At 38.6% G+C, this 13,978-nt stretch overlaps 1 protein-coding gene across 1 annotated transcript; it reads left to right on the forward strand.

Annotated features, from left to right (window-relative positions):
• The first annotated feature begins 1,671 nt into the window (after positions 1–1,671).
• Positions 1,672–9,915, forward strand: Znf215 (zinc finger protein 215). The gene is given in 5 exon segments (XM_060366235.1): positions 1,672–1,692; positions 3,167–3,566; positions 7,949–8,034; positions 9,340–9,472; positions 9,755–9,915. Coding segments are annotated over 5 exon segments (801 nt in total).
• Positions 9,916–13,978: the final 4,063 nt, after the last annotated feature.

Consider the following 13,978-nt stretch of genomic DNA (forward strand, 5'->3'; position numbering starts at 1 on the left):
CTTTGATCATTTTTAATGAGGTTTTTATTTGGGGGAGGAGCAAAAATTTAAATCTTGAAGTAGTGTTTTTAATGTTTGATGTTAGTTTCTGAATTGTATTAAGGTAACAAATGATACCTCTGGCTTGCTTTCTATGTGTTGAAGGTTTTCTTTTGGATGCCCCATAAGAGCTTTTGTAAGCATTTTCATGGGGGTTTGAATAGTAACTATAATCTATCTGATTAGAGAGCTATTAAATAGAGCATATTACCTACGGCATGTATGATTGATTTCTGTGTTAAGATTTTCAAAAGTTGCTTAGTTTCCCTTCTCTGCTATATCATTGAGGAATTCATTTCTTGTGTGGAGTGATATATATTTGTTTCAGCCATATTATTTGACATATTTAATGGCAGCTCTGTTTCATTAGAAGTTATGTCTCCATCACTTAGTTTCCACTGTTAATTTGTGCTTTTAATTCACTTTGTATCTGGTTCACTTGCACTCATCTTGTTATTTGTTCTTTCGTGGTTTTTTTTATATACTTTTATTTTCAACATTGGAAGTTCATTTGTATTTTCTGTTTTTTCTCCCTTGAACTTGAATTTTGACATAATTTACAATAGAGAATAAGTATCTTTGTTATTTCTATCTTTAAAATATATATATGCTGGGTGGGCATGGTGGTGCACGCCTGTAATCCCAGCACTCTGGGAGGAAGAAATAGGCAGATCTCTGTGAGTTCGAGCCCAGCCTAGTCTACAAAGTTAGTCCAGGAGAGCAAAAGCTACACAGAGAAACCCTGTGTCAAAATAAAAAAATAAAAAATAAAATAAACAGAAAACAAATATGTGTGTGCGCACACATGGGCACTATAGTTGCCCACTTTGTTTCTTTAATATATGAACTGAGCTTTTTCTTCTTATTATTATTTTTTAACAAATATTTGTGACCATAGTACATTTTTTCCGGTATCAATTATACCTCTTTTGGGCTTTTCTACCTATAGAATTTTAAGTTGATGAGTCAAATCTTGTTCGTTGATGCTTCTTTCTCTGTCCCACTATGCTTGCTTGTTTTCTTTCATCTAAGCCTATATATAAAGGTCTTCCAGTTTATCTTCTTTTTTTTTCTTTTGACAGTTTTTGAGCATGGATTTTGCACTCAATAAACTTTAACAATGAATTGAGCATTGAACTTGTTTATTCTATTAGAATTCTGTGAGATAGGGATTGCATTTATTTATTTTTATTATTTTTTATTAATTTATTTTTATTACAATTTATTCACTTTGTATCCCAGCTGTAGCCCCCTCCCTGTCTTCTTCCAAACCCACCCTCTTTCCCTCTCTACCTCCCATACCCCTCCCCAGTCCACTGTTAGGGAGGTCCTCCTCCCCTTCCATCTGACCCTAGCCTATTCTATGCCCATTGGGGTCATAAGCCTGTCAAAAGGGCCTTTCACCTGCTGGGCATTGAACTGTCATCTGGCTTTTGTGTATCCTCACAGAGTTATGGCCTTGGTGGCCTATATTTACAACAGGTAGAGGGGATGTTTGTGAGCATTGTTGATGACTTGAGACAATATAATTACATAAACCAAAAGTACCTTGACAAACTTGAGTCAGTACTAGAGGCCAGGTCACAAAGGGTGACGGGTATCAACAGGTGTGGGAGATTTTAGATTCCTTAAATGTGGGCCTCAGCCAATAGGGTGAGAAAATTGGGCTGTTATTACTGCTCCAGGAGAGTTTCATTACAGGAAGGACTTATTCTGGGAAAGCTAGAAGCCAGTCTTGTTTAGTAGGACCTAAAAATGGCCTAGGAAGGGTGACAACCTTCTTCCCTAGCCACAGCATCCTGAGTAAGAGCTTTCAGGTAGACAGTACCAGCCTCTGTGGCTTCCTACTTCTAGGGAGTGGGAGCTATGTGAATAAAGTTATGGAAAAATTAAGAAGATGGAGGAATTCCCACCTATCCAGCACCTAGTTTTCTCACTAGTAGCATTTTATGTTAATACTGTACATTTTTTACAAGTCAGAGAAAAATAAGATCTAAGCTTTATTCATATTTTCACCCAGTTTTTATGTAATATCACTGGTACTTGAATGAGAATCTCAGAAATTTATTCAGGCACATTGTCTGCAGCCTGAACCTGAACATCTTGCTTGAATATTTATTTTGTTTTTGTTATTTTTTTTTCTTTTTAAAAAAAATTGTCTGGCTGAGAATGTACCTAATTTTAATTATAAGAGTTTTTTGTTTTGATACCTTTGAAAGACTCCACCCAGCAGGGTAGCAAAACATATGCTGAGATTTATAGCCAAACTCTGGGCAGAATGCAGGGAATCTTATGAAAGAAGGGGGAGATAGAAAGACCTGAGGGAACAGGAGCTCCACAAGGCGAGCAACAGAACCAAAAAATCCGGGCACAGGGGTCTTTTCTGAGACTGATACTCCAACCAAGGACTATGCATACAGATAACTTAGAACCCCTGCACAGAAGTAGCCCATAGCAACTCAGTGTCCAAGAGGGTTTCCCAATAATAGGAACAGGGACGGTCTCTGACATGAACTCAGTGGCTGGTTCTTTGATCACCTTCACCTGAGCGGGGAGCAGCCTTACCAGTCCACAGAGGAAAACAGTGCAGCCAGTCCTGATGAGCCCTGATAGGCTAGGGTCAGATGGAAGGAGAGGAGAGGACCTCCCCTATCATTGGACTGGGGGAGGGGCACAGGAGAAGAAGAGGGAAGGAGGCTACAGCTAGGATATAAAGTGTAATTAATAAAAATAAAAAGTGTTTTTAAGTTTTTTTTTTAACAAATGGCTTCCTTTGTCACTTGTTTTGTCTGTGTTTGTCTTTTATAGGAGGTAGCTGAGGTGAAGGGAAACACATTTTTCCTATTCTAAGCTAGAAAAAGAAGAGCTGGTATTGTTTTAATAGGCAATTTTAAAAAGATTATTTATACTATCTTATTTTTAGCATTATGCTAGTAGATATGTTATCTGTGGGTCCTGTTTATGTTTGATTTTTTTTTCAGTCTCTGAGGAAGCTGCATATTGGCCCTATGTCTGAAGCTCCTAGAATTCTTTGACCTGGTTCAAAATAATCCTGCATGTAATAAAAAGCTACCTATACCTCAGAAGTACTGGAATGCTATAGAAGAAGGGCAGATTTGAACCACAGTGGAACACACACTCTCTAACCAAGTAGATGGCTGTTACAAAATCTCAAAAGCTGGCTCTACATGAACAAAGTGAAGTCCTCAGGGCTGATAGGTCTTGGAGATATATGATTGCTGAGGACAGACATGACTCTGAGGCATCTCGGCGGAAATTCAGACATTTCCAGTACTCAGGTGTGTCTGAACTCCACAAAGCCCTAAGCCAACTCTGGGATCTTTGCGTTGAGTGGCTGAGACCAGAGGTTCATACAAAGGATCAGATACTACATCTGCTGGTGCTGGAACAGCTCGTAGAAAGCCTCCCGGAGAAAATCAGAACTTGGGTGTATTCACAGCACCCTGAAAACAGCAATGATATGATGACCCTCATAGAGAGTGTGGTTGAAATACTTCATGACCCAGGTGAGAGCCTAGAAAATTAGGAGTAGACCCTGACAACAGGAAGAATTGCTGCCTTCTTTTGATCCTAGAGTGGCAAGGAGTAGGACCTTGATTTTTAAAAAACGGTTTTTTTAATGGAAGGAAGCAAATATCCAAAGGCTAGGGGGATGTGGCTTTGGATCTTTTTTTTTTTTTTATTCTTATGGCAGCATAATTCTAAGCAATACTATAAACAATGAAGTAGATTGGTAATCATGTTACTAGAAATAATTATATAAAGGTTGGTCACTCTAAGTTGTTGAGATTGCCTGATAGTTTTAATATTACATACCATAATGCTATAAAGATCTGAAGTAGAAAAAATATGAGCCAAATAATCAAAGTTTCTGTTGACTGCAGTTAGTTGATGTTGCCATTCATAATGGACTAGGCTCACTGTGGCAGCAATTTGAATGTTTCACAGATGGGAGGAGGTCAGAAATTTGTGTTAAAAATGAAATTTTTAATAGCCTGATGAATTATAGCAGCAAGAATGGAATAACTAAAGAATATACAGTATTATTTCACAGGAGAAATTATTGTGTACAAATGGGAATAAGGATGTGCCAATATATCAAAGCTTCCAAAATAATAGCACTTAAAGGGTGCTAAGAGATGGCCTAGATGGTGACAAAGGTTTGTTTTCAGAAAGAAAGGAAAGGAATACTTCATAAAGTACTTGAGGCAGGGCATGGAAACCTCTTTCTGAACCAAATAGAAGTTTCAGAGAGCACAACTGTGAAGATTAACACTGGGGAGAAACTGTTTTCAAGGAGTACAACAAGGAGGGCATCAGGTTAGGAGGGTTGGTGCTATTCCAGGACAACAAATGCATTTCCAAAAAGAAAGAGCAGCATCCTGTCGACCAGCATAGAGAATGAGGCTGAACAGCTTGCTGCTCCACAAGTTGTTACAGCCCTGACAAAAATCTGACCACAATCCATTTTGCACCATTTAGACAATATGTTGCTGATAAATGCAGATGCATTTTAAGACTCCAGGCAATTTAAGTTTTCTTTGAATCTAGTTGTACAATAAAAAACTATGTATGATTCTCAAATATTAAGATCATTAAAAGTTTAAAAAAATCGGGGGTGGAGGTGATGTAGATTTGACAACTCTGTTTTCAAGGAATTTCAAAAATTCACATAAGAAAAAGACATTGAACTTGGAAAGTTCGTTCTATAAAGTTATAGTGCACTTACTATGTTACTCCCCCCCTGAACCCCTGAGTCAAGAGCGATTCACTCACCAGTGTTGGTCTGTAGCCTGGCATTTGTGTTAGACTAGTGAACCTTGGATATACATCTTACCAAAAGTCTTTTGATTACCTCTTGGATTTTTATATTCTAAAAGTATTGCAGAGCAATAGTAATAAAAACCACATGGTACTGGCATAGAAACAGAATGGTGGATCAATGGAATTGAATTAAAGACCCAGAAATAAACCCACACAACTATGGATACTTGATTTTTAACAAAGAAACAAAAGCCATACAATGGAAAAAAGACAGCATCTTCAACAAATGGTGCTGGTCTAACTGGATATCTACATGTAGAAAAATGCAAATAGATACATATTTATCACCCTGCACAAAACCAAGTGGATCAAAGACCTCAACACAAAACCAGACACACTAAATTGGTTAGAAAAAAAGTGGGGATGAGCCTAGAACTCATTGGTGCAGAAGACAACTTCCTGAACAGAACACCAACAGCACAGGCTCTACGATCAACAATCAATAAATGGGACCTCATGAAACTGAAAAGCTTCTGTAAAGCAAAGGACACTGTTGTCAGAACAAAACGACAGCCTAAAGATGATGAAAGGATCTTCACCAACTCTGTATCTGACAGAGGACTACAATATATAAAGAACTCAAGAAGTTCTAGGCATATATACAAAATATGCTCAAGTACATAACAAGGACATTTGTTCAGCCATATTCGTAGGAGCTTTATTCATAATAGCCAGAACCTGGAAACAACCCAAATGTCCCCCAATGGAGAAATGAATACAGAAACTGTGGTACATTTATACAATGGAATACTACTCAACAATTAAAAACAAATCATGAAATCTGCAGGCAAATGGTGGGAACTAGAAAAGATCATCCTGAGTGAGGTATTCCAGAAGCAGAAAGACATACATGGTATATACTCACTTATAAGTGGATACTAGACATATAGGATAAACATACTAAAATATGTATACCCAAAGAAGGTGATCTAGAAGGAGGACCCTGGGTAAGATGATCAATCCTCCTTCAGAAAGGCAAAGGGGACAGACATTCGAAGAAGGAGAAAACAGGAAACAGGAAAGGAGCCTTCCATGGAGGGCCTCTGAAAGACTCTACCCAGCATTCTATAAAAGCAGATATGAGACTCATAAACTTTGGGCAGGGTGCAGGGAATCTTAGGAAAGAAGAGGGAGATGGTAAGACCTGGAGAGGACAGGAGCTCCAAAAGCGTAGCAACAGAACTAAAATAGAACTGGACATGGGTATTTTAGTTTCTGAGACTGATACATCAACCAAGGACCATTCATGGATATAACCTAGAACCCCTGCATAGATGTAGCCCATGGCAGCTCAGTCTCCAAGTGGGTACCCTAGTAAAAGGAAGAGGACTGTCTCTGACATGAACTCAGTGGCTGGCTCTTTTTTATTTTATTTTTAATTATTACTTACATTTTATTCACTTTGTATCCCCCCCTGTGGTTCCCTCCCTCCTCCCATCCCAATCCCTCCCTTCCTCCACCCTCTGCATGCACGCCCCTCCCCAAGTCCACTGATAGGGGAGGTCTTCTTTTCCTTCCTTCTGATCCTAGTCAATTAGGTCTCATCAGGAGTGGCTGCATTGTCTTCTTCTGTGGCCTGGTAATGCTGCTTCCCCCTCAGCGGGAGGTAATTAAAGAGCAGGCCAATCAGTTCATGTCAGAGACAGTCCCTGTTTCCTATTACAATGGAACCCACTTGGATACTGAGCTGCCATGGGCTACATCTGTACAGGGGTTCTAAGTTATCTGTATGCATAGTCCTTGGTTGGAGTATCAGTCTCAGGAAAGACCCCGTGCTCAGATTTTTTGGTTCTATGCTCTTCTTGTGGAGTTCCTGTCCTCTCCAGATCTTACTATTTCCCACTTCTTTCATAAGATTCCCTGCACTCTGCCCAAAGGTTACCCATAAGTCTCAGCATCTACATTGATAGTCTGCAGGGCAGAGCCTTTCAGAGGTCCTTTGTGTCAGGCTCCTGACTTGTTCCCTGTTTTCTCCTTCTTCTGATGTCCATCCTCTTTGCCTTTCTGGATAGGAATTGAGCATTTTAGCAAGAGTCCTCCCTCTTTTTTTTTTTTTTTTTTTTAGAAGTAAAATTCAGGAAGTCAGGTTTTTTATTATTACAGTTTGTTCACTTTGTATCCCAGCTGTAGCCCCCTCCCTCACTCCTTCCCAATCTCATCCTCCCTCCCTCATCTCCTATGCCACTGATAGGGGAGGTCCTTCTCCCCTTCCCTCTGACCCTAGCCTATCAGGTCTCATCAACTGGCTGCATTGTCTTCTTCTGTGGCCTGAGTCCTCCCTCTTGATTAGTTTCTTTGGGTGTACAGATTTTAGTTGGTTTGTCCTATATTATATGTCTATATGAGTGGCTGGCTCTTTGACCGCCTCCCCTGGATGGGGGAGCAGCCTTGCCAAGCCACAGAGGAGGGCAAAGCAGCCAGTTCAGATGAGACCAGATAAGCTAGGGTCAGATGGAAGGAAGGGGAGGAGGACCTTCCCTATCCGTGGACTTGGAGAGGGGCAGAGGAGGAGATGAGGGAGGGAGGGCGCTACCACTGGGATACAAAGTGAATAAACTGTAATTAATATAAAAATTAAAATTTTAATTTAAAAAAAAGAAAAAGTATTGGTAGTTCAAGGTGCCCTTAAATCTGTGTGTCATAGTCCTGCAGCAAGTTAATTCTTGGTAGAATTCTTGCCCCACACGTCTGAGGAGGTGGCTGGTTAGATGTGATACTTTTAGCTACAAGTAGAATTGCAGCTTGCACTGTTAACCCTTAGTTAGGTTTTAGTTATGATAAAAATCAAATTTATTCTCTTGAACCTACTATAATCCATTTTGGTGTATTTTCTATACTCCACTAGGTAGTATTCTTTGATAGAATATTAGATTCACTTTCATAGTTTTAAAACTATAAGACCTGTGCCTTGCCCTTGGGAATTCTAATCTCTAGGCCTAATATTATTTTATAAACTTCTATAGATGATCCTGATAAATAAATTTAAAATACCATTTCATTCATTAAAAGTTTCTCCAGGGCAAAATTTGTCTCCCTGAGATTTTTTTTCCTTTGTCTTCCTCAGATACACTGTGCAAACACTCTGCCCTTCGGGAAGGAAGCACGGAGAAGAAGCACACAGAAGCTCAGCCACAAGCACAGGAACTCCAGGTGAATTATGATCCTGTGTGTTAATGGAAATCTGTCACCAAGCCATTTTATAAAAGGACGTACATTTTTGTCTCCGGGCTTTTATTAGGCATATTTTCACCCAAAAGCATGCAACTGCTACTCTTCTCTAAGACACTGAGCCTGTTAAAGATGGTGACAGACTTTGGAAAGCAGTCTCCCTTAGTCATGTGTTCTCTCCGTGCATCTGTTCTCTGCACAATCTAGATGAAGTTGAAGCTACAGATACTAACCACTAAATGTTTAGAATCAAAAGCGAAAGGGCCCTGTGGGAAGAATCCTAGGAAATGCTACTACTATAGAGTAGAAGAACCCTCAGAAGATAGAGGAAAGAAAGGACATAAGGCAGACAGGAAACTGTGCTACCGAGGACGAAGTATGGGGCATCTGAAGGAGAGATGAGTTAAGTTATTGGAGTAGTAGGTTTAGTGCTAGCCATTTATTTCTCATAGACAGAGAAGCCAGTTTGCATTGACTTCTAGGGAGAGAAGGAGGTAAAGAAGTAGAAAAAATTAGTACAGACAACTTATTCACAGATTCTGAAGGAGAGGGATGAAAGAAATTTGTGCATTTGGTTGTGTTCAAGATGCTAATAAAACATAGTTGAGAAGGGCTGGAGAAAAAAGTGGTTAATTTATTCTGAGATCCAAGGAGTTTATTCATTAAACATTTATTCAGATGATCTGGTCTATCGTGCCAGGGACATTTTTACAAACTAAGAATATGAACCATGAGCCGGGCAATGGTGGGTATGCCTTTAATCCCAGCACTCAGGAGGAAGAATGCTAATACAGTAGGTGCCAACCAATAGTCAGCTGATGTTGCCTGTCTGACAAAGTGACACTGAGTTATGAGACCTGAACGGTAAGTCATCAGGCTGTATGTATAAGAAAAAAAAAAAAAAACTATCCTTCATTGTCCAGTAGAGCCTACTTTTTAGTATAAATTTCCTCTTAAATACACTTTGAATGTTTTCTGTCTGGTATATGCATATGCTTTATGTTGTAATTTTTTAATTCCACAATTATTTTAACTATCACATCCACAAATCATGAGGAGGTCTAGACTAGGGACTACATTTTTTTGTCCCTTTTCAGCACTCGCTATACTCAGTACCAAGCTGATGCCCATTACTCTATAGCTTTGTATTTACCATTCAAAGGTCCAAACATTATCCAGTCAATATCTTGGATATTCCAGTTCCTATTCTGTTCTTTCCAAATTCATCCCTACTCTAGCAATGTTCTTGGAAGTGACATCTGGTTTAAAAGGAACTTGGTGTTTTAGGAACCAGTGACTTTCAACGATGTGCTTGTGGAGTTCAGTGAGGAAGAGTGGGGACGGCTGGACTGTGCTGGGAAGAAACTGTTCAGGGATGTGATGCTGGAGAACTATCGGAGCGTGTGCGAAGTGCAGAAAGGTGCTCTGTCTATTTACCAAATCTGTCCTTGGGTGGCCACTTCTCTTAGGGATGGGCAGCTAAAGCACTTGTATTTGTTTGGTTCTGGGTGTAGATATCCTTTGAGCACAAAGGTGGCTTTCCTTGGTCTGAAAGCCTTCTCCCACCTAGAGCCAGAACTATGCCAAACCCTTTCTGGCCTTCTCTTTCAGCAGCTCAACCTACTTGCTTGGGACGGGTTTCTCCTCCTTACTGAAATGTTTGAAGTATTGTCTATGTTTGATATTTCCCCCCTATGAATAGCTGGTGTGTTATCCAGATCAGTTGAAAACCTCAGCTGGGAAAATAAGAAAAGAAGAATTGAGGAAGAAATCCTTGAAAAGGTCATTTTGTGTAAGAATAAAGTAGATTTAAAGCATCTGCCAAAGTCTGCATTGTGTGCAACCCAGGCTTCAAATAGTTAGAGATGACAACAAAAATACCCAAATTTGAGAGGGGGAAAGTGTCATTAACCTTGTTCATGGGTCCCTTTTCTTTTTTTGATGTGTGTCAGTGTTGTGTATGTGTGTTATGTGTGTGTGCCCATGAGAATGTGTGTGCACAAGTACATGTGTGTAGAAGCTCAGAGTTGACATTTCACTGAATCTGAAGCTCATAAAGTTAGTAGGATGGCTGACCAAAAAGTCTCAGGGATCTGCCAGTCCCCACTCCCCAGTTCTGAGATTACAACTACTTACTGCCATGCCCAGGATTTTCTAGGGGTCCTGGAGTTTCAAAGTCAGGTCCTTCTGCTTGTAAAGACACTTTACCCACTGAGACTTCCTCCTAACCCAAAGTGTATACATACATATCCATAACGTGATACATATACAAAGCATATATATATATATTAGCAGAATAGCGTCATGGGTTATGAACACTAACACTTAAATCTATGTGACTTGAAGCAACCTTGGTGTCACACACCTCACCTATAATGTGAAGTTAAGTATAGCACATACTGTGACCAACTTAGAACATTGGGAAATGCTCAGTAGACAACATGAGCAAATCTAGCTCTGAGCATTATTCCTCCTTAAGAAGAGAAAAGTCTGCTTTATGCCAGGATGGCTTCAGGTAACTCTCTTTGACTGTGCAACTTCTAAACTTGTGCCTTAGCATTTCACTCTCAATCATAATCTCTATGTTCTTAATAACGCCCTGTAAGAGGGTGTGAAACCATGAGGTTGATTTCCATTTCAGTGAGTATAGAAAGATGTGTAATTCAGCCTCTGCCTCATTCCTCAGACCTCTTCAGTATTATCACATTGCTTTGTTTTTGTTGTTGCTGTTGTTTTAAGCCATTTTACGTGATATGCTTGTTTGGGTTCTGAGTAGCTTTTTTTTGTAGAAAAAAATTATTATTTTTTTGTAGAATAAAAAAAATGTTTCCTCGCTATTTTAAAAATTCACCAGGCTGTCATTTTAACTCCTGTTTTTCCACCTATAATGGTATCATAAACAACTACATATTTCACTAAACATCATCTAAACATGTGGCTTTTAAGTCACATGTAACATCCTTTTCTACGCACAGACATGTTTAGCCATCACCATACACGCTGCTAGACATTCAAGTTGCTGAAATTTTTCAAGCATATCTGAGGTGTTCTGTAAGGATTATTTAGCAGAAGAACTTTAGCACCAAAGGGTATAATATTTTTAACTGGTTGCTACATTCTCCTAAATTGTTCACAATAAAGCTATAGTCATTCATATTCTCATTTACAGTAGAATAATTCTTATTTGTTACTGTCTCCCAGGCAAACACTGGATATCATCTGCCTGGATAGGCAAGTGATTTTATTTCTTGTTTTCTGTACTAAGTCTTCCAAGCCTTTCCTTGTCTCTGGGCCTCATTTCTCCCTGTCTTTCCATCTTTTCATCATTTCTGCTTCATCTTCTGTTAAGGACTTGTAGGACTTCTGAATCATTACTTCATTGGGATCTTTGTGCAAATGTCCTAAAATTCTTTGGGCACCATGGGTAAATTTTCAGCTCTGGCTAACAGTCCTTTCAAACACAGAGTCAGAAATACATACCTTGAACGTTTTCTGGCCATTGCTAGTTTTTAAATATTTTCTCACTATCCAAGATCCTTGCCCAAGTATTTTAGTTTCTCACTTGATAGCCACAGTTCTGAAAATAATGTATACTTGCTTTTCTCATTTCCTCACCTCTTATTCCTCAACTCATCCCATTTTAACTCTGATGCAACATTCATCTCAAATAGTTGTTGAGTCTTTAGTAACTCATATGAAGCTAAATGCTCTGGGCATATTTTCAGCTTCACCCCAAGTCTCAATAGCAAGGGGCACTGATAACCACTCCCCTCTGTTAAAATATGTAGCATCTTACAATAAATCCTCTCCCTTCTGCTGTGTACTTCATCTTCTGACAATGACAAGTCTTCCTCTAGCTAGCCAATAAGTTTTAGTCTCTCACCATTATATCTCCTCTTTTTACTCAACATTTTCCAACTTACAACTTCCATTACCATGAGTACATGGGTGGCTTGCATTCTCAGCTCAGATTTCTCTGAACCAGCAATTTATATACATCATAACATTTCTCTTATATAAAAAGTCTTAAATTTTACAAAACCAAGGTCTATTTTTTTTGGGTCCAGGCATCTTCATTTTTTCCCTTTCTGAATGAATAGCACCATTGTTGATCCCAGTATATAAGATACATTTTACTGGCTTTTATTCAATTACTTATTTATTGAGAGTAAATAAATTTTAAAAACATTACTTCTTTACTACTTAATAGTTCTTATTATTTTACCTTCCTAAACATTTCTTATTTTCTCCACTTCTCTCGCCCTGCAGTACCACTGAGCTAGTTTGCATACTGTTTTCTTTCACCTGAACTACAGTATTGGCATGCCTTTAGTTCTATCTTTCCCTTTCTCTGGTGCTATAGTCACACTGCTGCCAAAGCTCAAAGTATGTGGTCTCCTTGCACAAGCAAAACTAAAATCAGTATATTGTGTGATTGTGCAGCATCCCAGCCCCTGCCTGCTTTGGTAACTTCACTTCGTGCCATATGCTGTCCCAATTTGTACTACTCCAACTCCATTGATCTACTTTCAGTCAACCAACATTGACTATGTATTAATATTTACACCAATCTTCTGTGGTCTAAGCACTGTGGTAGGTGTCAGTGTTCAGCAGAGAAAAAGACCCAAAGGGGACATATTACAACCGTCTTTGAATCCTCAACATTTGATCCCATTGTCTTTTCTTTATATTCATCATGTGTAGGAAACTTAGAAGTATGCTCTTTTCTACTCTTCCCCTATATTTTCCCCATTTCTTGCCTCACTGATTGCTATTCTTCTTTAATATCTAAAATTCAATATAACTTCAAAGTCACCTTTCTTACCTAGATTTTATCTGCTATAAACTACCACAGCTCATATTCTTCTTTTAGTGCTTATCAAAAAATTATTTTTGAATGTATCTATATAAAACTCTACCTCCCATATTATGCTTTGTTCCTTGGGGATAAGAACAGTGTCTCATCATTATCTGAAATTTTCTCTATATCCTTTGGCATGTTTAAGAACAACAACAAAAATATGAGTAAAGAGTGGATTATGAAAAAATTATAACTTTATTTGTGTTGGTCATTTGCAACAAGTAAACAATTTGGGTTCCTGATTAAAACTCTAGAAAATTTTATACAAATTTCATCATTCATCACTTGATACACAAAAACAAAACTATAAATCAATATCATTCGATCATAAGTGAATGATATTTTGTCATGGAGTTTGATTTGGCACTAGTCTATTGGATATTTTGTCTCCATACTTAGGGACATTTGAGTATAGTTTTCTTTGAGAGTGTCTTTGTCCAATTAGAGTAATACTGATTTCATAGAGTAAGTTTGGAAGGATTCCCTCTTCATTTCAGTTATACAAAATAATTAAAAATTTTGCATTTAAATCTTTAAAGTATCACTAAATTCATCAGAGAAGCTATCTGTCCTGGGCTTTTTATGTTTGTTTGTTTTTTGGGAGGTGGAGGGTATGAGGTACCTTTTATTTAATTCAATCTTGATATTTATTCTATTCAGAATTTCTGTGGTTACAATATAGACAAATGATTCAACCCCAAAAAAGGAAGATTACAAAAGGTTCCTATAAATGTCCCCGTTGTGAGAAAACCTTCAGCCGAACCTCATCTCTCGTTCGACATGAGACTATTCACACTGGAGAGAAACCATACAAGTGTAATACATGTGGGAAATGCTTCAACAGACGTGCCAACCTTAAGACTCACCAGAAGATTCACACTAAAGCCAGGGATCATGAAGATGATAATGTGGAAAAGCCTTCCACAAGTCTATCGCATGCTTGTCATTCAGCAAAAAAGAGCTATGTGTGCATTTACTGTAAAAAGTCCTTCATCCGAGGCTCTTCCCTCCGTCGACATAAGAGGATCCATATCAGAAAGAAACCACCAACGGCTGAAGTCTCTG

This window comes from Meriones unguiculatus, chromosome 14 (genome assembly GCF_030254825.1).
Source record: "Meriones unguiculatus strain TT.TT164.6M chromosome 14, Bangor_MerUng_6.1, whole genome shotgun sequence".
NCBI lineage: Eukaryota > Metazoa > Chordata > Mammalia > Rodentia > Muridae > Meriones > Meriones unguiculatus.